This window comes from Aspergillus caelatus (assembly GCF_009193585.1).
Source record: "Aspergillus caelatus strain CBS 763.97 unplaced genomic scaffold BDV27scaffold_219, whole genome shotgun sequence".
Taxonomy (NCBI): Eukaryota; Fungi; Ascomycota; class Eurotiomycetes; order Eurotiales; family Aspergillaceae; genus Aspergillus; species Aspergillus caelatus.
Genome location: NW_022475482.1, coordinates 38,159 through 62,634, shown reverse-complemented (window position 1 = coordinate 62,634; position 24,476 = coordinate 38,159). Strand labels below are relative to the sequence as shown.

The 24,476-nt window shown below is 48.8% G+C and overlaps 9 protein-coding genes and 1 non-coding gene across 10 annotated transcripts; 7 read left to right on the top strand and 3 right to left on the bottom strand.

The window, feature by feature from the left end:
- The first annotated feature begins 19 nt into the window (after positions 1-19).
- Positions 20-1,422, top strand: BDV27DRAFT_42414 (NAD(P)/FAD-dependent oxidoreductase). Its single transcript, XM_032076598.1, has 2 exons — positions 20-520; positions 581-1,422. Exons 1-2 carry the CDS (start codon positions 126-128, stop codon positions 1,137-1,139), a joined length of 954 nt encoding a protein of 317 aa, XP_031923378.1. The 5' UTR covers positions 20-125; the 3' UTR covers positions 1,140-1,422.
- A 401-nt stretch (positions 1,423-1,823) lies between these two features.
- Positions 1,824-1,895, top strand: BDV27DRAFT_t187. Its single transcript has one exon. It is a non-coding gene; the product is annotated as a tRNA-Arg (tRNA).
- Positions 1,896-2,555: 660 nt separating this feature from the next.
- BDV27DRAFT_148836 (G-protein alpha subunit-domain-containing protein) lies at positions 2,556-4,736 on the bottom strand (the record flags this gene model as incomplete). The annotated part of the gene is made up of 4 exons (XM_032070972.1): positions 2,556-3,064; positions 3,300-4,252; positions 4,303-4,469; positions 4,503-4,736. The coding sequence occupies 4 exons, from the start codon at positions 4,734-4,736 to the stop codon at positions 2,556-2,558; spliced, it is 1,863 nt and encodes a 620-aa protein (XP_031923377.1).
- A 1,386-nt stretch (positions 4,737-6,122) lies between these two features.
- Positions 6,123-7,419, top strand: BDV27DRAFT_161822 (Hsp70 family protein; the record flags this gene model as incomplete). Its single annotated transcript, XM_032073291.1, has 8 exons — positions 6,123-6,135; positions 6,186-6,472; positions 6,525-6,548; positions 6,598-6,646; positions 6,704-6,977; positions 7,036-7,164; positions 7,224-7,284; positions 7,354-7,419. 8 exons carry the CDS (start codon positions 6,123-6,125, stop codon positions 7,417-7,419), a joined length of 903 nt encoding a protein of 300 aa, XP_031923376.1.
- A 4,370-nt stretch (positions 7,420-11,789) lies between these two features.
- BDV27DRAFT_161821 (uncharacterized protein) lies at positions 11,790-12,611 on the bottom strand (the record flags this gene model as incomplete). The annotated part of the gene is made up of 1 exon (XM_032073290.1): positions 11,790-12,611. The coding sequence occupies one exon, from the start codon at positions 12,609-12,611 to the stop codon at positions 11,790-11,792; it is 822 nt and encodes a 273-aa protein (XP_031923375.1).
- A 952-nt stretch (positions 12,612-13,563) lies between these two features.
- On the top strand, positions 13,564-15,079 carry BDV27DRAFT_167947 (major facilitator superfamily domain-containing protein; the record flags this gene model as incomplete). The annotated part of the gene is made up of 3 exons (XM_032074639.1): positions 13,564-13,585; positions 13,655-14,874; positions 15,050-15,079. The coding sequence occupies 3 exons, from the start codon at positions 13,564-13,566 to the stop codon at positions 15,077-15,079; spliced, it is 1,272 nt and encodes a 423-aa protein (XP_031923374.1).
- Positions 15,080-15,542: 463 nt separating this feature from the next.
- BDV27DRAFT_167946 (cupin domain-containing protein) lies at positions 15,543-16,211 on the top strand (the record flags this gene model as incomplete). The annotated part of the gene is made up of 1 exon (XM_032074638.1): positions 15,543-16,211. One exon carries the CDS (start codon positions 15,543-15,545, stop codon positions 16,209-16,211), a length of 669 nt encoding a protein of 222 aa, XP_031923373.1.
- Positions 16,212-17,220: 1,009 nt separating this feature from the next.
- BDV27DRAFT_161818 (uncharacterized protein) lies at positions 17,221-17,823 on the top strand (the record flags this gene model as incomplete). The annotated part of the gene is made up of 1 exon (XM_032073289.1): positions 17,221-17,823. One exon carries the CDS (start codon positions 17,221-17,223, stop codon positions 17,821-17,823), a length of 603 nt encoding a protein of 200 aa, XP_031923372.1.
- A 925-nt stretch (positions 17,824-18,748) lies between these two features.
- Positions 18,749-21,059, bottom strand: BDV27DRAFT_161817 (flavin-containing monooxygenase; the record flags this gene model as incomplete). The annotated part of the gene is made up of 6 exons (XM_032073288.1): positions 18,749-19,600; positions 19,678-20,012; positions 20,078-20,226; positions 20,274-20,521; positions 20,594-20,979; positions 21,050-21,059. 6 exons carry the CDS (start codon positions 21,057-21,059, stop codon positions 18,749-18,751), a joined length of 1,980 nt encoding a protein of 659 aa, XP_031923371.1.
- A 983-nt stretch (positions 21,060-22,042) lies between these two features.
- On the top strand, positions 22,043-23,556 carry BDV27DRAFT_167940 (uncharacterized protein; the record flags this gene model as incomplete). The annotated part of the gene is made up of 5 exons (XM_032074637.1): positions 22,043-22,247; positions 22,294-22,313; positions 22,371-22,478; positions 22,538-22,926; positions 23,000-23,556. 5 exons carry the CDS (start codon positions 22,043-22,045, stop codon positions 23,499-23,501), a joined length of 1,224 nt encoding a protein of 407 aa, XP_031923370.1. The 3' UTR covers positions 23,502-23,556.
- Between the last annotated feature and the right edge of the window lie 920 nt (positions 23,557-24,476).

Sequence of the window (24,476 nt, the reverse complement as noted above, 5' to 3'; positions counted from 1 at the left end):
TCCTCCTCCTCCTCCTCCTCCTCCTCCTCCTCCTCCTCCTCCTCATCCCACTTCTGACTTTTAACTCTGCTCTCCAATGATTATCCCAAAAAGCGTAACCAGCACCTTTTTGATTTCCTAACACTATGGACTCAGTAGTAGATGTCCTGATTGCAGGCGGTGGTCCAGCCGGTCTCACTGCAGCCCTCACGCTGGCCCGTCAACTCCATACAGCCGTTGTATTCGACAATAAAAGCTATCGCAACGCAAATGTCTCTCACATGCACATGATTCCAACCTGGGACCACAGAAATCCAGCTGAATTCCGCGCTGAGGCCCGCGATGAAGTTCTCTACCATTATGACACTATTAAGATCGAAGACGTGGATCTGAAGACAGCAGAGAAGACCAGCGACGGACTTTTTCAACTTGTCGATGCCAACAACAAGGTCTGGAAAGGGAGAAAGCTGATTCTTACTACCGGTTCGGAAAACGTCTTCCCTGACATTCCCGGATACGCAGAAGCGTGGGGTCAGAGAATGTATGTCTCTTTATTATGAATCCACTGTCTTTTGTGTTGAACCTAGCTAACACTATTCAGCTACCACTGCCTCTTCTGCAAGGGGTACGAAGACCGCTATACAGACAGTGCCGGCGTCCTCGCCATCCAATCCGCTGGTAATGTGCCCATGGCCATGCATCAGACAGAATCGGCCGCTCAGCTCGCCCGAAAGGTGACCATCTACACGAATGGAGCGGAGGAACTCGGGGCTCAGATTGTATCGACCCTAACCGACAAGGACAAGTCCCGCATTACGGTTAACAATACCCCAATCCAGAAGCTCACTCATACCCGCTCCTTGGTTTACCTAGAGCTCGCGGATGGCACGACTAAGGAAGAGACCTTCCTGGTCCATAGCCCCAACACGACTGTCAAGGGTCCGCTTGCCAGTCAACTTGGTCTGGAGCTTACCCCAATGGGCGATATTAATGCCGCGCCGCCGATGCACCAGACCAGTGTGCGCGGTGTGTTTGCAGCGGGTGACTGCATCACTCCATACAAGGTTATCGCGGGCGCGATTTCAAGCGGTTGCAATGCGGCGGTGGCTGCTTCGGCACAGCTATTGGCGGAGAAGCATGGCCATCAGCCGCTGTTTTGATTGCCTTGCAGTGAATGTTGAGGAATGGTAATCATTGCGAACAGTACCCATTGTGGTGGCTCTTCGCGGGTTAGGTGGTTTGGTCAGTTACACATTAGCATGCCATTGCAGTTCATCTCTTTATCGTATCATCATCGGTATACCAATGGGTATGTTTATCGCGGGCGAAGAACAGCCTGGTGGGGCAGTTAACGATTGACAGAATAGTATGAGACTAGAATAGCGTGAAACTAAGATCCCAACCCTTGGATTAAATGATATATCTGTATCTAACGAATACTGTGAGGGAAATAAAATAAAGGTATAGTGCTGTTGAATCAATAGGAAGGAGAAAGAGTGCTTATAAAATGGTAAAATGTACCAATGCGTACTTGTAGCAGTGATGTGATCCGCGAATATATAAACGCTTACCGACTCTCTGTCGAGTTTCTGAACTGGTCTAACAAAACCTTCAATTCAAGACAATGATTACTATCTCCACGTCTTTTTACAACGAATATAGATATAATTCAAGATACTATTATTTACTTTTGTACAACTTCAAGAAATAAATTTGCATATTGAGCAGGTACAGCTATTCAACCAGGGCAAGCAGAATCTTCCACCTTGTTGGGCATATCTCCCCAGTCGGAAATAGTTTAGCTGTGGGTTATATAGGCAGTAAAGAAAAAGAGTAATCAACAAGGCCGGCTGGCCCAATGGCAAGGCGCTTGACTACGAATCAAGAGATTGCAGGTTCGATCCCTGCGTCGGTCATTTCTTTTTGGTGAAATTTTTTCTTGCCACGCCAGCAAAAGGCCGCGACGGTGTGGATGGATCCACTTCCCGAATCAAACCCTAAGTAAGGGTGGGTGGAGTCTCTCTCTCTCTCTCTCTCTGCCCCCCCTCTCCCGTTCTTCTCTTTGTTTTGTTTTTCCTTGCTGTCATTGCCATGAAAAATATATGGGGCATGTGTTTTGGTCGGCATTGCAGATTGGCTTTATATGGCCAAATGACGGTTGTACTAACGCTATGATTATTCTCCGGTCTATTTGTCCACATTTCGGAGGTTATGCAAAAGACGTAGGTAGATAATAACTGCATTTAGGGTAGTTGTGCACCTGATTGATACCGTCATGTTCTAATAAGATCAGGCATGGACAGTCCGATGACTCTTATATTACTTTGGCGGTTAAGTTATACTTTTCATTAATATATATTTTCTTCGATTACTGACTAGTATGACTACATATGTGAATGTTAGAAAATTCAGTGGTCTGGTAAATGCAGCATTAATATCTATACCGTGAAAGAAATTCGAAAATTCTCCAAGCGGGTGCTGGTAAAGTGGTGTAGAGACCCCAGCCGCGCCAGTGAATAGCCCAAAGTTGAATCCATCTGGTACAAGACTCTGGGAGGAATCCAATAGACATGGCATCACACCATGGTAACGAGGGACGAGGCATATGACAAGACCGTCTTGCCAAATTCTTCAGGTTTCTTCAAGCTGGTGAATGTGACCGAGATAGAGCGGCTAGACTCTTGCGCAATGGTCGAGAAGGCGTTATAGAGATAATCCCTGACATCGTCAACTGACTGGGGGTCTCCACTAAACGTTCCCCACTGTTCAAAGCCTCTCCAAGGAAACGGCCTTGTCCTTAGCTTGCGTTCTAGCTTATCCATCTTATGAATAAACAGAACTATCTCCACATGACTGAGCGCTTCATATGAGCATATGAGCTGGAACAGCGTCAAATCATCTATTAGACGGTTTATGGTATTATCTTCCGTTAAAAGCTGGTCGTACGATCCTGCATCTACAAAGTACAGGACCTTTGTTGCTGCACCAAATACGAGGTACCAGTTTCTTCTTTCCATAAGACTCCCTGAGGCATCACAGAATATCACCTCAGACGGCCCGTTGGTATACCGCGCCATGGTGATTCCTGTAGATTTTGTGTAACACCACATTGTATCCTCTAAGCTGGGCATATAATCTTGATCCGTGATGCGTTCGATTGAGTTTAAAAAACTGTTTGATTAGTTGGCTTAAGCTATGCCGATGGCGATTGAGGGACGAAAAGACATACTATTCAGCTTCATCATCTAGTCTCCCAAGTCTGGCAATATATCGCAAGCCAGATTCCTGTACATACGTCCATATAGCTCTCAGATGTGTACCTATGTCGGCCATTGTGGCCTGTCGTCGCTGGATAGACATCTTATGCATCGTTTCTAGCAGCTGAGTGACATAATCGGAGACACTGCACATTGCTGCGTATTCCCCATCACCACTGCCTCCGGCACAAGCGAATCCTTCTCCATCATCAAGGATCTGGCGCAATTGGTCGTTGATTGACTCAAGGATAGTAAGTCTAGACGGAAATAGCTGAGAAACATCCGAGGGACACCCGGCGAGAAGGTTCAACACATTCATTGCCGTAGACTTCCCGGTTTTGGAAGATCCGAGAAAGAGGACTCTTTGGGGGATAGTTGCCACATGAGTCGCTTCTAAAGAGTTATTTCCAGCACAAGGATCGGGTGATGCTTCTCGCCCCCATAGGCCCCGCAGAGCTATTGAGGAGAGCCACTGACTACTTGTTTTTGCTTGTCTCACAGTAAGAGAATTTGTAGCCCGGCTTCGTCTTCTGGTAGGCAACATGTTTGAGACCAAGCTGGGAGCAGTGCGGGGCCGGCTTAGTCCTTTTATCAGACCCCATGCTCGCCCTGCATTGATACTGTGGGTGGGGTGTTCCTGATCTGGTCTGTATTCCATAGGTTCCCAAATGCTGATGGCTTCTTCATTGCTCAGAATGGAGAATGCTCCCTCCGTGGCATTATCGTCAGGCACGATACTACCCTCTTCATTTGAAGGCTTTACTGTGGTTCCTTTCAGCGCATGTACCATGGTGGATCTGGCTGCCGAGCAATAAACCCTCGAACTGAAGAGGTCTGAGTCGAAGGCAAATCTTGTTTCTATTAAGCTTAAGTCTTCTGCAACGGTGCTTTTCTTGGTCGTCTCCGAGTCCGAGTCTCTTAACCAGAGTAAGGACGAGGTATCATCTTTAATGCGGTCGAACACCACCCGACTCTCTGACCTCTGCAGGAATAGGCTCTGTTCAATGATAGACTTGCTAGACAGGGATTAATGATATGGCCATGTTCTTCAACGGTCGCAACCTACCACTGAAGCGCGGTTAGAAGAAGATTCAACGCATTGACCTGGTTGTTCAACAGGGATTGGAAATCAGTAGTTTCTTTCTCATGCCACAAAATGCCGGTCTTTTCCCGCATCGTGAGATGGCCTTGCTGCATCCGAGACAGTCGTTGATCCAGAACCGACAGAATTGCCTCACAGCAGCTGAGTGAAGTCGCAATGTCGACCGAAATTTGTGAATCTTCTCCGATCGGGCTTCCTGGACCAAGAAGATCGAGGATTTGTTTGATCTGGCCAAGGGCTGCATTTAGAGTCGATAATTGCCCTATTAGGACTCTTGCTCTGAGACCGATACTCGTATAGCGGCCTTGTAAGTCGGTCAAGGCCTTGATGCTTCGGGTCGCCAGGTCAATGATTCCCAGTATCGACCCGACTGCACCGACGATCGATAATGGGTCCATTTTCAGTAAACTAGATGACGTGAATTACTGCAAGAATCACCCACCTTGTTATATGTTCAGAGGCCATTCTGAAGGCGGCATTGCGGGGTAGTTAATCCTGGTTGTTAAGTGGAGGATAATCAGCCGTGCCAGCTGGCAAACACACACGAGGCTGAGATTAGCACAGCCTCGCTCGGACTCTCTCGTCACGAAAAGCAAAGAAAGGCCCGGTGGCTGAAAACCGTTATGCTCATACTGCTATATCCTCTAATAAGCTTATTCCCGAGGACCGTATTATTACCTATGTCGCAAGGACTTCCCAGGAATTACTAGACCTAGTGTTGGCCAGGGACGGGTTCGGTTATAAGGTTAAGGCGCGGGCAGGGCTTCTCGAGAAACAGGCTACGGCTCAGGCTCTATACTGGTAGATCGACAAGATGTACTTTCAAGGGAAGCTCTACATGTGGATCAAGTCAGGAAGAATAGGTGGTCTTCTTGTTGGGGGACCATAGAGTAATTCCTCCCCATCAGGAGTAGGACGGCAAAGTGCCCTACCTTTGGATACATGGAAGGTAAATGGTGGTGAAACTAGAAGCTTTACTAAGGACGGGTATATACAAACCATTACTTCAGAGTTACTTCCTTGGTGAAGAGGCCACTCAGCCTGCTGAGGCTCATGAAGCTCCATAATCCCAGGATCATAGCGGCCCTTTAGCCGTACAAAGTAATAGATACTTTGCCGTTCCTGCAGAAAGCCTACTAAATTAATACCACTGTCAATGAGGCCAGAGAGAACACTTCGCATTTCAGAGGAACTATCGCGGGTCACGAAAAGTTGACACAGCTCACGCAAGATTCGTTGTTTCGTAAGATCCCTACCATCAGAGGCAGACTTTGAACGCGCTATGTAAAGAGCTGTCTGGAGTCGCCATTCCTCTGCATCCTTTAAATGAGCCGCGGAATCTAATATTCATAGCCATGGTTACATTTCGCCCGCAAACTGAGTCGAGGTGGTGATACCTTGATCTGATGGATGGTCTATTTCGATGTTCGACAGTAACCATTGGAATATTCTTTTGAAGGCCACATTCTCATCTGGTTCAATGCTGGCTGAGATATTCCGTGGTGTAAAGGCCCATGGCTCAAAAGAAAGAAATATGATTATGGCTACACTCGATCGGTATAGCCCTTTGCTATATGACAAGGATCTTATGAGACTCAGTAGCATGCTCAACTGAGGTGCACTACTTTCGTCCTGATGCACATGGTGTTCCAATTTTCTCATGGTAATGATTGCGTCCGAAAGAATATCAGCATCATATCCAATGATATCGCACATTCTCCAAGCGGTCTGCTGTACACTGTATATAAATTGTTGGTAAGCGATCTGGACTGATTCCGCGAAAAATGCTACAAAGCAGTGCGCCAGGAGAGCTTTTGGACAACAGGCCAAGATTGAACTAATTGCAGAGCCGCAGGCTGCAGCGGTTTATACCTTGAGTCAAGCACACACGGTAAAGTCGGTTCGCCCAGGCGATCACTATGTCATCTGCGACGCTGGTGGAGGGACGGTGGACTTAATCACCTACCGTGTCAAGAAAATAGATCCTTTGGAGTTAGTCGAGAGCATCCCTGGCGCTGGGGAAGCTTGTGGATCGATCTTTCTGAACCGCGCATTTGAAGCCTTTCTAAAAGATAGCTTGGGGAGATACTACAACGGTCGTAGGAGCGAACAGCTAGAGAGGTGTTTGGAAGATGTAAGTTTGAAGCCCGCATTATACTCGACAGAACACTAATAATCTCAACAAGATGCGTCGTCGTTTTGATGTCGAGGTATGTCAGAAACATCGAAGCTTGTGTTAGCCCTCACTGAATGCACTAGATCAAGCAACACTTTACTGGGAATCGGGACGCTAGGTGGAACTTTTGGCGTATGGCTTTTTAACCGAGGACCGCACTCCGTACACAAGTTGACTAAATCTCATTAGTTCCACCAGAGTTGTATGGAGCCCAAATAGATGGCACAGAGGAAAACTGTCTGATCATCACTGGACGCGACGTCACGCATACGTTCGAACCCACTATCATTAGGGTGCTCAGTATCATTCGCGCCCAAATTACAACCCTCTTCAACCGGCGGGGCTACCGTCCTCGATTGGCCGGAATTGTGATGGTTAGTGGATTTGGCCAAAGTAGCTACCTATTCAAGCGAGTGAAGGACGAGTTTGAGCGTCTAGCTGAAATCACTCAACCTCCTGATGCGTAAGTGTACCGCGAGATGTATATATTATCTGAACTATGTTGATTGATACTGCATTAGCTGGGCATCAGTGACCCTAGGGGCTCTAAGCTGGGGAATGAGCAATCAGACCGTTACGGCAAGAAAGCTAACGCGGTGTTACGGTCAAGAGGCCCATTTGAAATACAATCCCGATTGTGGATACCCAAGGTAAGTCTTCCCATTCGTGAGCTTTCCTGAAATGGGTAAGTTGAACATTGATTCTATAGTGTGCGCCATCCTTTCACTGGTGAACGATCTCACAGGGCTATGCAGTGGTTCGTCGTGGCAGTATGTTTCTGGTGATTTACAGTTTTCTTACAACCTAACTCGGAGACAGACTAACTTTATCTGAGCCAGGGCAACGAAGTATCTGTTGACCAGCCTTTGGAATCCCCGTTAATTCCCGTTAGTAGCTTACTGTGATCCATCGGGAGAAGCAAAGCTGACAATAATTCTCTGGGCATGGAGCCCTTCCCGCGAAGGGGAGAGCCTACCTAAAGTTTGCACTCGAGGTATGGTTTATGTCGGATATCCTGACGAGAATTGCTGATCGAGGTAATTAGAATGCTACAAGGTGGGTAACATGACCATTGATTTAGAAGCACCACGTAGAAGAGCCCCCAGTCTGTTTCCGATTTTGGACGGAAGAGGCTGTTACCAAGTGTTAGATTTCACGATGCAACTGCTCTTTGCAAATGAGATCATTTTCCGAGCTGTATTCCAGGGTGAGTCTACGTAGCCTAACTATAGGCTTACCGAAGGCAGAATCCTGACGTAAATTCTAGGCACCACACACTATGCGCGCGTTGATTATACGTATTAAGCATGGCAGACTCGTGCTCTCTATGAATCTTTGCTTCGGTCGCTATAAATATCTCCGCTTCATACATTATTTGACTGATTACGCCCCTTCACAAAGTGCCCACGTCATGAAAGCTCCTTAGGATCAAAACTATTCTAAACAATGATCAAAAAAGGCAACATGATGGCACTATGTAGGTGCACTACCTACGCCTACGCTTCTCTTAGCTGGCACATGGGCCTTTGTAGGTCTGACACCAACAACAGGTTCGAGATACCGCGGGAACTGAGGATTTGGAGAAGGCACAGATAGTATCAGGGGAGGTCGTGACACAGAAGGCCTCCTGGAACGTCTCCTTCGCCGCTCCATCTGTCGCGCCAGTGTCGGTACCACGGGATTCATCCAACACACGCAGCATATCAGCAGAATGGCACCTGCTATGCCGAGCCCTATTCCCAGTGACTCTGCTGCATTCAGCCCGCGGACGAGGATTAGTATCTCATTCAAATTTATCATCAGCGGGAAAACAAGGAAGCATACCTCGAGCGACGCTGTATGGTGGCGGATCTTAGAAAGATGCTGTGTCGACTAGATAGTGGAATTGGGGATGACGGAGGCATTGAAAGTTGTTGTACATAAAGTCTTTCGGCTAGAGCTATCGTCTTCGTCAAGCAACACATGTGTCCTTGGTGCCGTAATTCAAGAAATTACTCCACATATCCTTTCCATTGGGTTGTTTATCCATTCTTCGTGAAAGCCGCGTGAACGATGACGTGATATATAGGAGGTTCATCGGTCTGATGACTTGAGGAAACCCTGCTATCATATAATGTGCTAAGTGTAACTACCTGAGTTCCGTGGAAATCGCATCATTGCGGCTGATACATGGTCGTACACCTGGCAGCCATTCCACAATGGCGATTTCTGAACATATGTACAATTGGAGGATCTTTTGTTGGAAGACCTCTTGTGTCTGATAGACAATTAGTTCCATAACATTGTCCCTTTGATCTTAGTATAATGTCCTCTGGTTGGCTACATAGAGCATAAGTCTCCGATATATAACCATCCAAGGGATATACGTCACAGTCTCATTTTCCTCCCAGCCTCAAGTTACGTTTCCTTTTAACTGGGACCAGTCCAGATGTGCACTCATGTGATTACAGTAACTTTGATATGCTGGCCAGTCACAGTCACCAGTTCAGCTTACTGATACAGGGCCTACCTGGTATGATAGCAATTAAATGATTGGAGTAGTGCCACGCGTACTCATACTTCTCCTTTTTCCTGGATCTCTAACCTAGCGAATAAGGGTAACTCCGGGGATCGATTTGCCTCAGTGTCATTTTTGCTATTCTCGTGTATGCAGTCTGATTTGCAATAGGTGCCCTCGTAAAGTCAGCTAATTGGCGCATCCAATTAGTGATCGTTACATGGATGATGGCCGTCTTCCAATGACCGGAAGAACTGTTTGCTTCCTCGCTAGAATTGGGACTATGACGGAAATAAGGGCGCAGAACTATCTTTCTGTTAATAGTGATTGCTTGATTAATCCCAAGCAAATCCCGTGGCATTGATGAATATGCTCATTGGTTAGCAGATGTACTGGAATGGCCAGGGATAGTACAAAGTTTGTGATTATCTTTTCCCAACAAGGTTGGAGAGTGATTTTTGGTGTCTCTGAAAATGTTACCCGGGTACTACTCTGTACTGCCTTATGTCCTTTCTTCTTGCTGGTCTTACCTGTTTTTATTTCTAACTTTCTTGACTTTTTCCTCCCTTGTGTTATTTTGGGTTTTCTTCCTTCCCTTCCGGGTTGAATGGATTACACCGGATTCTCTCTGCTCAGTGCTGGTATAGAGCCCACGATGTTTCCTTATCAGTGTTATATTGTTTTCAAATCTCGCTTTTTCATGGCTGCATTCAAGCCTATGCGAGCTAAGCGTCGGTATATGAACTAAAATCAACATTAGGTGAGGTAGGCCCGAAGCGTCCCGTACACCTCTCCTGGCCTCTATCCTTTACACATTGGGAATTGATCCAGATGATTATAAATATACTATATTTATCCGTTCGTATCTAAACCCTCATTGGATTACTGAATGAAAGCTTGTTAGACATAAGCTATAAGTGGAGTAGGGCCACGGTTTTGCCTTTAGTGTTACAGAATACGGTGTTTTGGCCACTCGGGTCTTCCGCTGACCTTGAGCCGGTAAAGTTATCTACTAGTTGCTGGGCTGGGGAATTCATTTTGATCTTATACTATGGGATAATAACAGTGAAGCTCACCAACAAAGTATTTCAGAGCTTTCGAATATAGAAGAGTCGTCATGTGGCGGGAGATAGCACTTGCCTAAAGGATCATGACCCTTATAGGTGAAACACCTAGTAAGGATAGCGTTTCCTACCTTGCAGCGGAGTAGAATATCAAAGACAGCGTTACCCCTTTCGATGATGACAAATGGCTTGGTCAATTCAATTATGCCGTGAAACTACAAGGGATTGGCGTTCCGAAAGTAAGGTAACCTATTATATGAGAAGAATACGATGCGCTTCTACTCCGTACCTTGGAATGAGCCACGTTTGCAAAGCCCGAACGAGAAGATTCCTTGTTTTTGGTTTTGAATTTAGGTTGAAGTGGCCCGTGGCCCGCGCGGGAAGGACCCTTACGAATGTTTTAAATTATTAAACATTAATCCGTAGGACCCCGATAATCGTCGAAGAATGCCAAGCGTTCAGAGTTATCTATCTCATAAATAAGACACGTAAGACACGTAACTTCCTACGTGTGGTGCTTTTGAGCCCGATTATGTATGTTCTAGACGTAGTTTAGGCGGAAAATCTAGATAAATGCATCCACATGTTTTAGTTTCTCCACCGACTCTGGTCGAAAGTCCTTCGACGGTGATGATGCAACTACTGCCAAGGCATCAACCGCATATAAGAAGTCTTGTGGCCAGCAATAAATATGCAAAATGATAGGGTTATTGCATAGGGTTGTCATTAGGTGTGGATTCCGGTATGTACATCCGTTCCCCATGATATGCCCGCTTGCATGCGTGGCTGATGACGCCACCATATTTTATCCCTGAGTTCTCAGTTCACCCCACTAGAGAATACGTATACCGAGGGTCCTGGCTACCGTGATTGGTGTTTGGAATTCGATGGACATGGAATTGCCAGATGTGGAAGAGTAGTAGACACTAGTTGAATCTGGGTGGGCCTCGCGCAGATCGTGACGACGTTAGAAGTCCCGCCACTCAAATAGCTTAGAGTGGAAATTTTGTGTAGTTCAGCTCTAACCAAGGTGTTAAATAGTCTATATAAATCATACTCAATCTTGAGCAATTGTTCTGCGTTGCTAAGGCTCCTCTGCTAGTACCTTAGAGCGTGGTAAAGAAATAGATATCTTCTAGGGTTCTTATATTGTACAGGTAGAATCTAAGACTAAAAAAAAAAAAAAAAAAAAAAAAAAGACTGAACCAGATGATTATTATAGTTTCTCAGAAATTATATGCTTGGTTGAGAGGATCCACTTTACTCCGTCATAAGGAATTTTGTTAGTAGTCAGGTAGATCATTCCCGACAGCTAGTTGGCCTGCTTACATTAGTTCCAGCCTAATAATCGTAATTACACTTATCTCGGTTGATATGGTCCTTATTACTGGCAATAAATCTCAGTGTAATAGTTCATATACTAGTTTAAGGAGTAGGATGCGACTCTTATAGGGCAGGGGATGTTCTAGAATTGGCCAGGAAGGTATAGCGAATCCCTTGCAGATATACATATGCCGAGTCGGGCTCAGGAAGATTGAGCATTATCGGGCGATAATTCGTCATACGGACAGGGCAATAATTGACGGATTCAAACTCAAGTTCATTTTATTCCACTCATAGGTGCACTACCTTACGGTGGTCATACGCAAAACTATCTAGCAAATCACCCTGAACGCTGAGGCAAACATTGTATACAGGCAGAAAAGAAAGAATATCACAAATCAATCCGAAGTCGACACCTCTCTGCATTAATCCCCTGAAATGGCCTCCTCTTCCTTCCCTCTGCATCAACAACCTCATATTCTCCAACCACGAATTCCGCCATGACAGTCGCCCGAAACGGCTCGGGAGGATTCTCCCAAACCCGCCGAACAGCGGCACTCCCGGTTCGAATCTCGATCACTTCGTAACCCCACCTCTTTGCCTCCCTCATCAACCACCACGCCGTACCCTTCATGATCCCGCGCCGCTCATAATCACCCCGAGTCGCGAGCGATCGCGCCATCAGTACTTTGCCCCGACGTAGTTTCCCGCATCCAGCACTGGCGTAGCCAGCCCGAGCAGAGGGAGGGATCAGAGACTCTAGGTGACTGAACATATCTCGGGCAACTGGGAGACTGTCGTAGTAATCTTGCAGTTTGGCCTCATCCGGCGGGTCGGTGGCATCATAGCTCAGCGCAATGGAGACGAGCGGGAAGTCCATCTGCTCGAGGAGCTGCTCCGTTGTCGCCTTTAAGTCCGTTTCATCCCAATACAGCTGTCCGCCTGTTTCAGCGGAGGAGGGAAATCGAAATTGATATTCTGTGTCGAAGACTCCGAAGGATATGCCTGAGTTTATCAGATGGCGTACAAGAGAGTCCATTGCATGGAACTGGCGGTAGGCAAGCGCAGTCTGGTTACCTGGTTGAAGGGTTGGCCAGATAGAGGAGGGGGACGTGTTGGCTTGGACGAGGAGGGCTTTGGTCCATGTTAGATGGGAGAGTGTGAGCGGGCGAATTTGGTAACGATTTGAGAGCTGGGGTTGGGTTATTGTCATTTTGGGCAATGAGAGGGATCTGGAGGAATAGATCTAGTATCCGTGATTTGAAGAATACTTCATATGATGTGAAGAAATGGATAGTGTTGAGCCACGGGGTTGGAGCCTGCTATTTATCTTATCTACCTGGTCGGTCAAAATGAGATAACCATGACAATACCATCGGCATCCAGGGAGACCGCATCATACTGGTTGGGGACTCGCTGTGGTAGGTAGGGTGTGGGAAGATTATGCTGATCCCTCTGGGCGTTGTTTGTCTACCGTTTCCCTTCCACACATCTTGCCTGCTGTATACAAACCAAGATAGGGCTTGGGAGGGGCAGTGATACCTCTTGGCACAGATGTCGGATCCTACTATAGCATAGGCCAATCGATCGGCCTGACTCATTGATCTACAGTATGAAACCTGCCCCTACCCGATCTGGGGATCCCCTAAATCTTGACCCTGCAAGACACGTAATGCCCTGCTTCCTTGGCTTCATGTGGCATGCAGCTTCCATCAATATCTAATGTATCCATTTCGCATAGCATATCGAGAGTGCACTCCTTCTAGTTTCAGAAAGACGTGTAATCGAAGCTAATCCCTACCCTTCCTATAGAAATCACCCCCGCCGGCCCTTCTAGCTTGGTATTCATAGGCTTCAGTTTGACTCACCCCTTGCAGTGAACTACGACTGATCTTCCAATATTCAAAGAGTAGAAAATGTTTGCAGGCTTGGCATCCTGAAACGCCTAGGGACGCTTTCCAGAACACGCAATGCACAACGTACATCTGCGTCTCCGAGCAGCATAAAAGGGGTGACTGCAATGCTGCTTTATCCAGACCGTAAGATTGTGTTGTCGTCATCCTATTGATTGCCAAGAGTACGTTTCCCTCCGGCTGCTTCGTATTGGGCACCTGTATTTATCTTTTCTTCTTGTTCCTGCATCGCCGTTCACACCGTAAGTTGCCATGGCGGTGCACGAAAGTGATTGTTCTTCCTCGACTGAACCTCATTCGACCGAGGAGAAATCCATCACGCCGAACATCCAAGAATCCGTAGACAGTCATGACATCTACAATCGGTTCTCGCCCGGTCGCAAGGTGGTTATCACCATAGTCCTCGTCTGGTCGTTGTTCCAGACTACACTCAGTTCGACCGCTGTCGTAACGGCCATCCCAGAGGTGGGAGCCACCTTTCATACCACCGACAGCACGGTCGCCTTGTCCAATGCCTTGATGGTTCTCTGCCAGATGACGGGGCCCATGCTATATGCCCCCGTCGCCAACACCTTTGGTCGCCGGCCCATCCTGCTCACCGCAAATGCACTCTTGGCTGCGTTTAGCCTGGGCACCGGTTTGGCACCGAACCTCCCAGCTTACTTTATCCTGCGTTTCCTCACCGCGCCGCAGGTGACAGCCATCCAGGTCGTCGGCGCCGTGGTCATCGGGGATATTTACCCGCCTACCGCCCGCGGTCGCGCACTGGGATGGTTGATGGTGAGCACAACGGTAGCACCCGGCCTGGCTCCGCTGCTGGGTGGAGTGGTCGTGACCTACACCGTGTGGCGGGTGATCTTCTGGGCACAAACCGGCATGGCGGCCCTCTCCGTGCTGCTACTGGCCGTGTTCCTACCGGAGACAATCCACGAGAAGAAGACTCAACTCTTCACAGGCTTGTCCCGCTCCGGGAAAGTAGTGCAATTCATCCGCCTCATGAATCCATCGGAGATATTCACGCTTCTATTCTCGTCTCGGAGCTTGCTCATCAACGGCATGAGCGTCGCTTCCCTGCACTGGAATCAGTTCTCGATCCTGACGCCGATCCGCCAGGTGCTCAACCCGCTCTTCCATCTGAACTCCCCCCTCCAGGCGGCCCTCTTCTACTTGGCGCCATGTGCCGGATACCTTACGGGGACGCTCTGCGGCGGGCAACTGTCGGACTGGGTCGTGCGACGGTACATGCGGCGACGCGGGCGACGCGTGCCGGAGGACCGGCTGAATACTGTGGTGGCAGCGGTGGGGATCGCCATGCCGGTGTGTGCGCTGGTTTACGGCTGGGCGGTGCAGGAGGCTGTTGGCGGCATCCCCCTGGTGGTGATCGCGCTGTACATCCAGAGCGTGTGTCATGTGGCGGCATTTGTTAGCCTGAACGTCTATTGCGTCGACGTGATGGAGGGCACGGGCAAGAGCGCACTGGCCGTTGCGGGCAGCTACATGGTTCGCAACGCGGCGGGCGCCGTGGGAACCGCTTCGTGTCTTCCTGCCATTGACGCGATTGGGGTAGGATGGTTTATGACCATCAGTGCCGGCTTCCTGGCGGTCGCGGGGAGTTTTTTGTGGTTGGCAACACGGTATGGGGAGGGGTGGCGTGTGCAAAAGGCGGCGAAGGGGGGAAAGTAATGAGTATCCTTTGAATCATTGCTTTGTTCTGTATAGTATTTTTTTTTTTTTTTAGGCTTTTGTACAGTATTATGGTTCCCAATAAACGATGTGCTTCCCGCGCCACCCCCTACCGGCGAAGGTGTAGGGTTACTGTTATAGGGCGCTAGACGAGATGCCGATGGTATGTGCTCAGTGTCAAGATCAAAGATGTCTGATCTAGTTGGCCAAGGTATATGGCTACGACAAAGATACGGTGGGGACCCGGTTCGGACATCGCACAGTGCACATCAGATACGACCACGACCATTCACACTCTTACCCTCAGTCCGTACTCTTGCGGGGAAAGACCGTCCAGTTATCCCCATTCTGTTAGTCAGGAAAGCTTGCCCCACACGGGTAAGGATTCCGATTCGGATCTGGTACCGACCTTGCTAGTTATATCAATCGCTACAACCCACCAAACGATCCCACCCTTCCCACTCTCAGACATCCCGAAAGCCTCGAGCCAAGACGGTCTCAGATAGAACATACCACCGGCATTTCGCAGGGCAAATCGATTAATCAGAATGGCTGAAGTGAGGAAATATCACCTGTCTCCTACGGATCTCATTCCCAACTCACCGAGACCACTACTCCACTACAAGAATGTCCTAGCCAAGCAGAATAACTCGCACTGCGACCCTGTCGATGTGTGGGATATGTTTACAAAGAATGAATGGAACGTACACTGGATATTCCGCTACAATCCTACCCAAGTATCTCATTACCATTCCCAAGCACACGAAGGTATGGCCGTTCTTTCTGGCACTGCCAGTATCCGATTTGGTGTGGCGGACACCTCACCAGACATGGAAGAGAATACACACGGCTCCGCATGGGAGGAAGGTGGTGTTCTACTAGAGGCGGAAGCTGGTGATGTATTCATTATACCAGCCGGCGTGGCACATAAGACACACAACACTAAGCCGGAAGCTGAGTTTGCTCTTTTGTCACCGGGAACAGGCCACGGTATCAGGGCCGAGGATAAGAACGCTTTGTCCGAGATTAAACTGGACGGATTTACTATGATGGGGGCTTACAGCGGGGGTGACTGGGATTTTGTTGCAACCGGAGGTGATTTTGAAAAAGTGTGGTCTGTTCCGAAGCCAAAGTACGACCCTGTTTTTGGAGATTCGGAGCGAGGGCTTTGCAAGACATGGCGAGGAAGTAATACTGAGTCCAAGAGCCAATTGTAAGCTCTGTGTGAGATTGTATGTTGTTGTAAATGACAGGGTTGCTCCTAGCGGGTTAATAACATTGTACATATCGCAAAAACAAAGACGTACATTCGTTGGGTCTACCATTAGGAGTACCATGCATGCAATTCATTTCTAATTTGTTACTGACTTGCATGGGTTCTGACACTGCTCGGCATCGGCTTCTTATCAATGATCGGAGGCTGTCCCGAGCCGTGCAGCCTCCTTTGACATAGTCTGTCTAAGCTCCTGAAACCGTGACCTCCGCTGAAAGTAACATGCATTGCATTCCTGATCTCCTTAAGCTCAGCCTTATGCCCTATTTTATTCAAATTGTGCGCGAAGTCGAGGTCTCTATCGTATATGATCTCGGCGGACTGGTTTGAATAAAGATCGGCTTCTCGGTTCGGAACTCTCTCCCGAGTGGGCAACTATAACTTTTTCTGGATGGTTGTCTCATATGATGTATCCCGACGTGCTATATGATATATAAGGTTGCCTTTGAAAGGGGGACATGTGCACAGCTCAAGCAACATTTATGAATTATGCTCACCAGTGGGAACTTGCCTCTGGTACGCTTATACGAAATCTACTACGTAAGACGTACGGCAGATGACCACTTGGTTAGGGATATCTCCCCGAATACTGAACTAATGATGACCTCGAGGACGCCTTGGTTCATGAAAGTGTTTCGTCATCGGGTCATGGGCAAGAACAATAAGCAGATAAAAATGGGGTGGAATTCACCAGCTCGTGGACCCCAAGCAAGACATCCAATAACAAAGCGAGTGCTGAATAATCTGCTCGGCTTAGAGTGAATGATCATACGGGATCAACCAGCCTCGTTACCCTAGAAGGTGTACGGTATTCCTTCTCAAACATAGACCCCAGTGCGCATTGCAACGCCATAATACTCCCCTCGAGACCAACCTTCACGCCGCACTTCCCTCAGGCCCATAATCATCGATTATATTCGTTATTGGTTTTCTGCTTATCTCAGAAACAAAGCATGTCAGCCGAACGCGAGACTCCGCCGCCTCCAGCTAACCAGGCAAACACAGATGATCAAGTCGTGGGTCTTTTACACCAACTGGAGGAGATCGATCTGTCCGATGGAAAGCAAAAAGGAAAGGGTCGAGCTGATGAGCCTTTAGACATTGATCTGGCGCTGACAGCGTTTCGGAATGAGGTGCAATCCCACATTGGCTTTTCGAATGACCTTAAGCTTGCCCATAGTATTGGCCATGCTGTTTATACGGACGGCCCAGCTATCGCAGTCATCACGCAGAGAGAGTTGCAAGCCCAGCGTGATAGACATCTGGCAATAACCCTCAGCGCCGATGATCCGGAGCTTCGGAACCCTCCGCTTGGAACTATGCATAGCCAGTCTCATGAAGTACACATAACTAAGGACCTCCTTAGTGGAGAGGGCCATTTTGATCGTGATTCTGGTGAAGACAAAGGTGGTCCGTCGCAAACATATGCAGAGCGCCAGAAAAAAGCGATGGGGAAGCTATCTCATCCAAACCTACCATGTTGTACCTGCTTCGAGAACTTTCAATCAAGCGACATAATTCGATTGCACTGTGGTGACCTCTACTGCACCCAATGACTTAGGAGCCTTTTCATGAGAGCCACTAAGGATGAGCAACTATTTCCGCCGAGATGTTGCCGTCAACATATTCCCTTTTCCCTTTTAGTCCAACAAATGACCACAGAAGAAAAGGATGCGTTCCAGAGTGCAAAAATTGAATTTTCCACAACCAACAGAACCTACTGCAGCAACACCGTCTGTGGCAGGTTTATAATTCCGAGTGACATATCATCCGCCCAGGCAAAATGCGAGTACTGCGGCTCCTCAACTTGGACAATGTGCAAAAATGCCTTTCATTGTGATGATTGCCCAGAAGACACCGCTCTCCAGGAAATGTTGGAACTTTCTGCAAGCCAAGGATGGCAGTGTTGTTCCTCATGCAGGGCAATGGTTGAACTGACAACAGCTTGCTACCACGTGACGTATGACTTGTTTCCTCTCCTGAGCTCTGAACTCCATCCTGCGGCAAGACTGACACAATGTTTAGATGCAACTGCAAGGCCGAATTCTGCTACCTGTGCGGCATAAAGTGGAATTCCTGCCGCTGTGAAATGTGTGGGGCACGCCATTGGAAATAGATTTTGCGGTGCCGTCGTTGTTATTTCCAAGTGTGTGAGGATTGTCGGAGGCATCATATATAATGATTTGGTCGCCGAGGTTCTATGGCAATTTGAGCTATAATTATTCCATGCACTCGTTCAATGTAGTAGTGGAATTGGACGGATATTTCTCCAGGGACTGGTTTTGAGGCTCTACGCTTTGTCTGGGACATCCACCTCAATACAAAGGACTGCTCACCCAGTAACCCACAAGGGGAGTTCCAAAAAGAATAGGAGTTATTTATGTTTAGTTATGGATGGAAAAGGCACCAAGATCAGTTCCCAACTGCTAATGTTTCCAATTTAACCACGTATATTTCCCCACCGGGCGATGATATCGCTATCTACAGGAGAGTACATTTATGAGCACTTTCTCGCACAGGATTTGGCGTGTCCCTATATGCTGGAGGCAGTACACCTTCCAATGACGCCTTGATCTGCAGGGCTATTGTCCGCGAGTGCCACCGGTGCTGTTGCGTATAGCCACCCGCGACCCAGAGATTGTCAAGGCGCGATTGACGCCTCCACAATCCACGTATCTCGCCCTCGGCATCAATACCCCACGTCCCGTCAAGACGATCAGCGATTTCATGAGGGCCAAGCATGTGCGTAGGTTCATTATCGGTCTCATTACTGGACGAGTGTCCACCCAAGATTCGGATGGCAGTGTCGCGCACGTTCTTGTCGGCAAATCCTGTGCACCACACCACTGCATCGGCATCGGCGGAGCTCCCGTCCGAGAATCGTAGTCCAGTCGGTGTGTAGGCGATGGGCTCGACTCCGGCTTTCACACTCGCTCTACCGTCCGCTAGCAGCTTGGTACCACCTACATCCACGTAGTGCCCACCCGCTCGCTCCAGCAAGTTATGCATCAATGCCATGTCCGGGTTGCGACTGTCAATAACCGGGAAGCCGGCGGCTGCGAGAGCGTCGTAGCGATGCGGTTCCTGCGTTGCGAACTGCGTCATTATGCCGCGAGCGAGCTGGGCGTCTACATACGACGGTAGTGTCAGGAAAAGTCGATCCGCTATCTCGACACCCATATCATATGCGCCGAGACTGTGCTTGTCGCAGAGATAGTCGACTGGGACAATGTAAGTTGGTGATCGAACGACCATTGTTGTCCGGAGACCGGCGGCATGGCAGTCTTCCAGAACGTCGAAAGCAGTGTTGGCAGATCCAATTACTAGAACAGACTACGGGAAATACTTTGCGCTTAGCAACGCTGCCTATGATTCTGTGGTATGATCAAGCTGATTTGGAGAACACCCACCTTGGCACCCGTCTCTGCTAACTGCTTTGCATTCCGATACTGAGCCGAATGGAGAGTGGTTCCTTGGTATAGATTATCGTCCGCCACCTTTGGCAGATAGGGCTCCTGCGACGAGATGCCGGTCGCAAGCACGAGATGTTTAGAGTGGGCTGTGTGTTGGCCGGCAGGGGTCTTGAGCTGGACCTCCCAAAGCTTGGCCGATGGGTCATATCTGGTTGACAGGATCTGCGCGGAGGTGATGATGTTTAGATTAAAGGCTTCGACATAGCGCTGGACCTGCGAAGCCAGCTCATCTCTAGTCAGGAGGTGTGGAGCTCGAAGTTCCTCCTCATAAGCTAGTTTTGTGAACTCGATGTTAGTTTTTGCTCTCCTCGACTCTTGCTAGCCCGATGATGCTTACACATGTAGGGCAAGTCACAGAATGATGTTGGAATGTGGAACCGCATGCAATCATAGCGAAGAGCCCAGTTATCGCCAGGTCGGGGATTACGCTCGGCCATGACGCTCTCTACACCTAATGCTTTGAGACGTGCCGCCACAGTGACAGCGCTACACAGTGTCAACTCTGTCGGGATTGGTGTCTTTACATAACTTACGCGTTTCCGCCTCCAATAATAAAGACATCTGTGTCAAATATTGGAAGGCCAGCCAGCTGCCTTCCAGGAGAGTGGAGCAATGCCTCGTCCTCTTTCTGCAAGTCCAAACTCTCGAGGAAGGTACTTAGCACCCAAATTTTCCACTCAATTGTCTCATGACGGGCTTTGACAGGAAGTAGAACCACCTTCCCTTTGCACGTCGCGCCAGGTGATCGAGTTCGGAAAATGATCCCACAGTCGATGAATTGCTGCATTCACGAATCATGGTTAGCTACAACATCCAGGCACCTGCACTCTCTGCGTTTCAATTAGCGGCTCACAAGCGTCGGCGTGGCTGGGAGGAAGACAGCGCCTCCATCGATAGCAATTCCCTCTTCAACTTCCCTCAAGCTCTTCGTTTCTAGTAAGCTGGCCGCAATTACGTTAGGGCCGCTGAACGTGCGTAGGTGGTAGGTGAGCGCCAGCTGATCCTTCCAATATGCCTGACCGGCAAAGAAACAACTCTCGAGGGCGATGGGATCGTCGTCCGCCAGTGCAGCGTTCAGGCGGTCCAAAACAGCGCGCGCCTGCTTCACCGGCTCATCGCCAGCCATGGAATCTGGATCTATCGTGCCGGGAGGGATCGTAGGAATTGGCTGCTGAGCCATCATCTGGCGCAGATCCGCTCTTGGCGGGTACTCATGGTGTAACGAGGACGGGAAGTCGTCTGTACAATTGTTATGCGTTGGATTCTACCTCATTTGGACTGATCATCTGCGACATCCTGGGAAACTCACTGGAAGACATGGTGTAAGTTGCAGTGTATGAGGTGCTGAATCCTGCAGGCGGGGGATGGCAGCATTTAGCAGCTGCCTCGCATCTGTATGACAAGGCTATCTGAGTCCAAGCGTGTGATTAATCGTCAGATATCCACATCTAGACTGGCATCGCCATGCGGAGCAAATGCCGTAGTGTGCATTTATTGGCCAGGCCTGGTCTCGTGAAAGCCTAGCGCAACAATGGATTTTAATTGGCGCTCACTAGTGGTGAGGACTCGTAACTCAATTGTTAACTTTACGAGATGTATCGCGAGGATTCCAAGTATTTTACTGCCATTTCCGGCCACGATCGCGTCAACCGTGGCGTTAGATGATCTGAGCACCGCATCTATCTGGATTAAACGAGACATCGAGCCCCTTTAAAGGTTCGCTACCGGTCTGTACAATTTGGACAGGGGCGACCCGACCGGTGGGACCCACTGGCGGCAAATGGCGCAGAATCCAGAGTACAGGTCCATCCACCACATTGAGAGCAGGCCTTAGCGTAGCGACATGTCGTCCCGCGACAACATAGCAGCCTATGAGAGCTAACACAGGTGGGTCGACTGATGGCTGGTTGGAAGTTAGAGGAAGCTAAAGTGAACGGATTCGTCCTTCCGGCCCTTAGCGTGCAGGCATGTTATCTTCTGGTTTTGCCCTAAGAGCTGTCAGATAACGGCACGACGGGTCCCAATAGGGGGTACCGCTACTTAGTGGGTCATGACTTGTCTCTTCGAGAAACAAAGTACGGAGTATGGAGCCAAGAAAGCCTTTGTCTGTGAAACTTGCAGCTTGCTAGAGAAGCAGCCTTCATTTTATCGAGGGCTTTACAACAAGCTTGGCAAAACCTTACCCGAGTGTCGGTTCCCAATTGACAGGTCCGGGGCAGCTTTTGCTCTTTCTTAAACAACATGGACATGCCCACTTTCACACGACCTGTCCGTCTCTGTTCTGGCGGCGACGAACGTGAAAATGTCCCCTGAAGAGCTCGACGCCCTGCTCGCGGCGCCGGCTCTCGCACCACCACCCGGGGTTACGCCCAATTTCGATAATCCTTCACGCCACAATGACTATGCTTGGGGTATCACAACGGTTTGTATGGTCATCGCGACTCTGTGCCTCTTTCTACGCTGGTACGTCCGGATCTGGCTGGACAGGAGAGTGCGCATTGAAGATGGTAAGATGAATCACGTACCCAAAAAGCGTGGCTAACACCTTCCTAGTTTTGACAATTGGTGCATATGTGTGTCTTCTTCTTCTCACGAGACAATCACATTTCCCATGTACTAATCATCTCTAGGGAGCCTATTGGGGTACTGCGTACGCTGCCTATGGGATGATTTATACTCCCGGCTATTACGTCCACACATGGGACCTTCGTAACCGAGACCTTATCCGGCCACTCTATGTAGGTTTCTCTACGGTTGTGCGAACGTGTGATCGGACCTAATCTACTTGTACTATCAGCTCATCTTAGTTTATGGCTGTTGCTACTCCGCAACCCTTCCACTGATTAAGACGGCCATTTTGATGGACTGGTGTCGGGTATTTGTCTCTGTTAACCGATCGAAGAGCTTCTTCTGGTGGGGATGCATGGCTGTGTCATTCGTTCAATGCCTGTGGGGGCTCCTATGCATTCTCCTGCTCAATATGCAATGTCGCCCGCACCGAGCCATCTGGGAATTCTACCTTCCGAGTAAATGCTACTCGCTCCCAAACGTAATGCTTTGCTCCGCGAGCGTGCAAGTCATCTCCGACGTATGCATGTTCTTGCTGCCGCAGAAGATGATATGGAGTCTCCACATGAACTGGCAGAAGAAGATGGGAATTTCAATCATTTTCGGTGTCGGTATTCTGTCAGTGCTCAACCCAAGCATATCCCCAAATGAATCTTAACCACCTGCCGAAGCAATTCTAACTCTGGTGCAGCGCCTCAATTGCAGCCTGCTTCCGCCTAGCCCACACCGTCACCTTCGCCAAGTCAACCGACAGCATGTACTTCATTGGGCCACTTCTATTTTGGGCCTGCGCCGAGATGACTTGCGGTTTCTTCATCTTCAGCGTGCCCTGCCTATCGAAGCTAGCCATGGAGTCTGGGCTCCGAAGCAGATTGTCCAGCGCTCTCGGCCTCAGCGGCAAGTCCATCAGCGGTCCTTCTAACCAGGGCGGAAACTCCAATTCTGGGCCTCGCTCCAAGCCCAAGCCGAAGCCATGGATGATGTCGGAAACGAACTACTCAAAGATTGAGGAGGGCAGTGTTATCCCGCTAACAAACGTTTCAGTATCGCAGAATGATCCCGGCGAGGGGCGCCTTTCACGCGATGGAAACAAGTCTCCAATTGGGGTGATCCGGACAATGGATGTCGATGTCAGGTCTACCGATGGCTCCGGTATTAAGCTCCAAGATCACCGCGTACCTTGGGAACACTGAAAAACCTTTCGTACCTTGCGGTATTTGGCGTTCCTGGTGTAGTGCTAATTATGATGGGAAGGAGTACGGAAGATCTTGCACTTCAGGTTTTGGGAGTTCTTTTCATAACTCGATGGAGTTCTAAAAGCAACGATTAACATTATAGTTCTATTTAATTCATGTATTCTCTTTTGTTTTATCATGCGCAATATGCTTAAACCAAATCACTGTTGCTGTTTTGGAATACGTACCATAGTTCTCCACTATCGGACAGCCTTTTCCGGCATTTACAGATCTACACAACGACATCAGCATTGAGAGTATAGACAGTTAATAACTGAGGCCGTATTATACAAATCCGATCTTTGGCCCTCCACCAGGACGAGTTATTGATAGGATACTCCGTATTCTGCGGTCGGGGTGCGTGGTCTATATAGATGGCCTCCTCGCCTACCTACCTCTCCTCGTTGTTTTCCCATCTTTTGACGCCGGGTCGACTCAGGCCAACTCGAGCCATTTTTGCCGTTGGGGCGACTTGTACTGCAATGAGTCAGGATCGTGTCACATCGTGCCTTTCAGACGTTCCTCCAATCGATCTTTTCTCCTTTTAAGTGACCGAGAAAATGCAATAGAATACCGCGCAATCGCGAAATTGCGCAGGCGGCTTACTCTGAGAATCTCCACCATATCTATTATGAATGACACTTGCGGGACAAGATTGAAAAAACGGGCGATATGTGGCACAGATCATATGGGTAGATCGCGATGAGCGGTACGATGGTAGTCTCTTAAGACCCAAGTCGACTGTGCTAAGCCACGTTTGATATTCAGACATCACTCTGTCCGCTGTTTTGCCAATCATGTATGTTGACTTAGGGGTGCGGTGTCAATCGCCCAGATCCCGGTCCCACGCCCTAAATCTAAGAAGCGACCGTTGTTGGTATGGGCGACGTGAATTAGTCAGTCAGGCTGCAGCGCTTTCATGAACATGGTATG

Bases quoted from the DNA above. Each gene is read 5' to 3' on its own strand.
- BDV27DRAFT_42414 (XM_032076598.1), top strand. From the start codon at position 126: ATGGACTCAGTAGTAGATGTCCTGATTGCAGGCGGTGGTCCAGCCGGT. The intron at 521-580 runs GTATGTCTCTTT...AACACTATTCAG, and splicing joins GAAGCGTGGGGTCAGAGAAT to CTACCACTGCCTCTTCTGCA.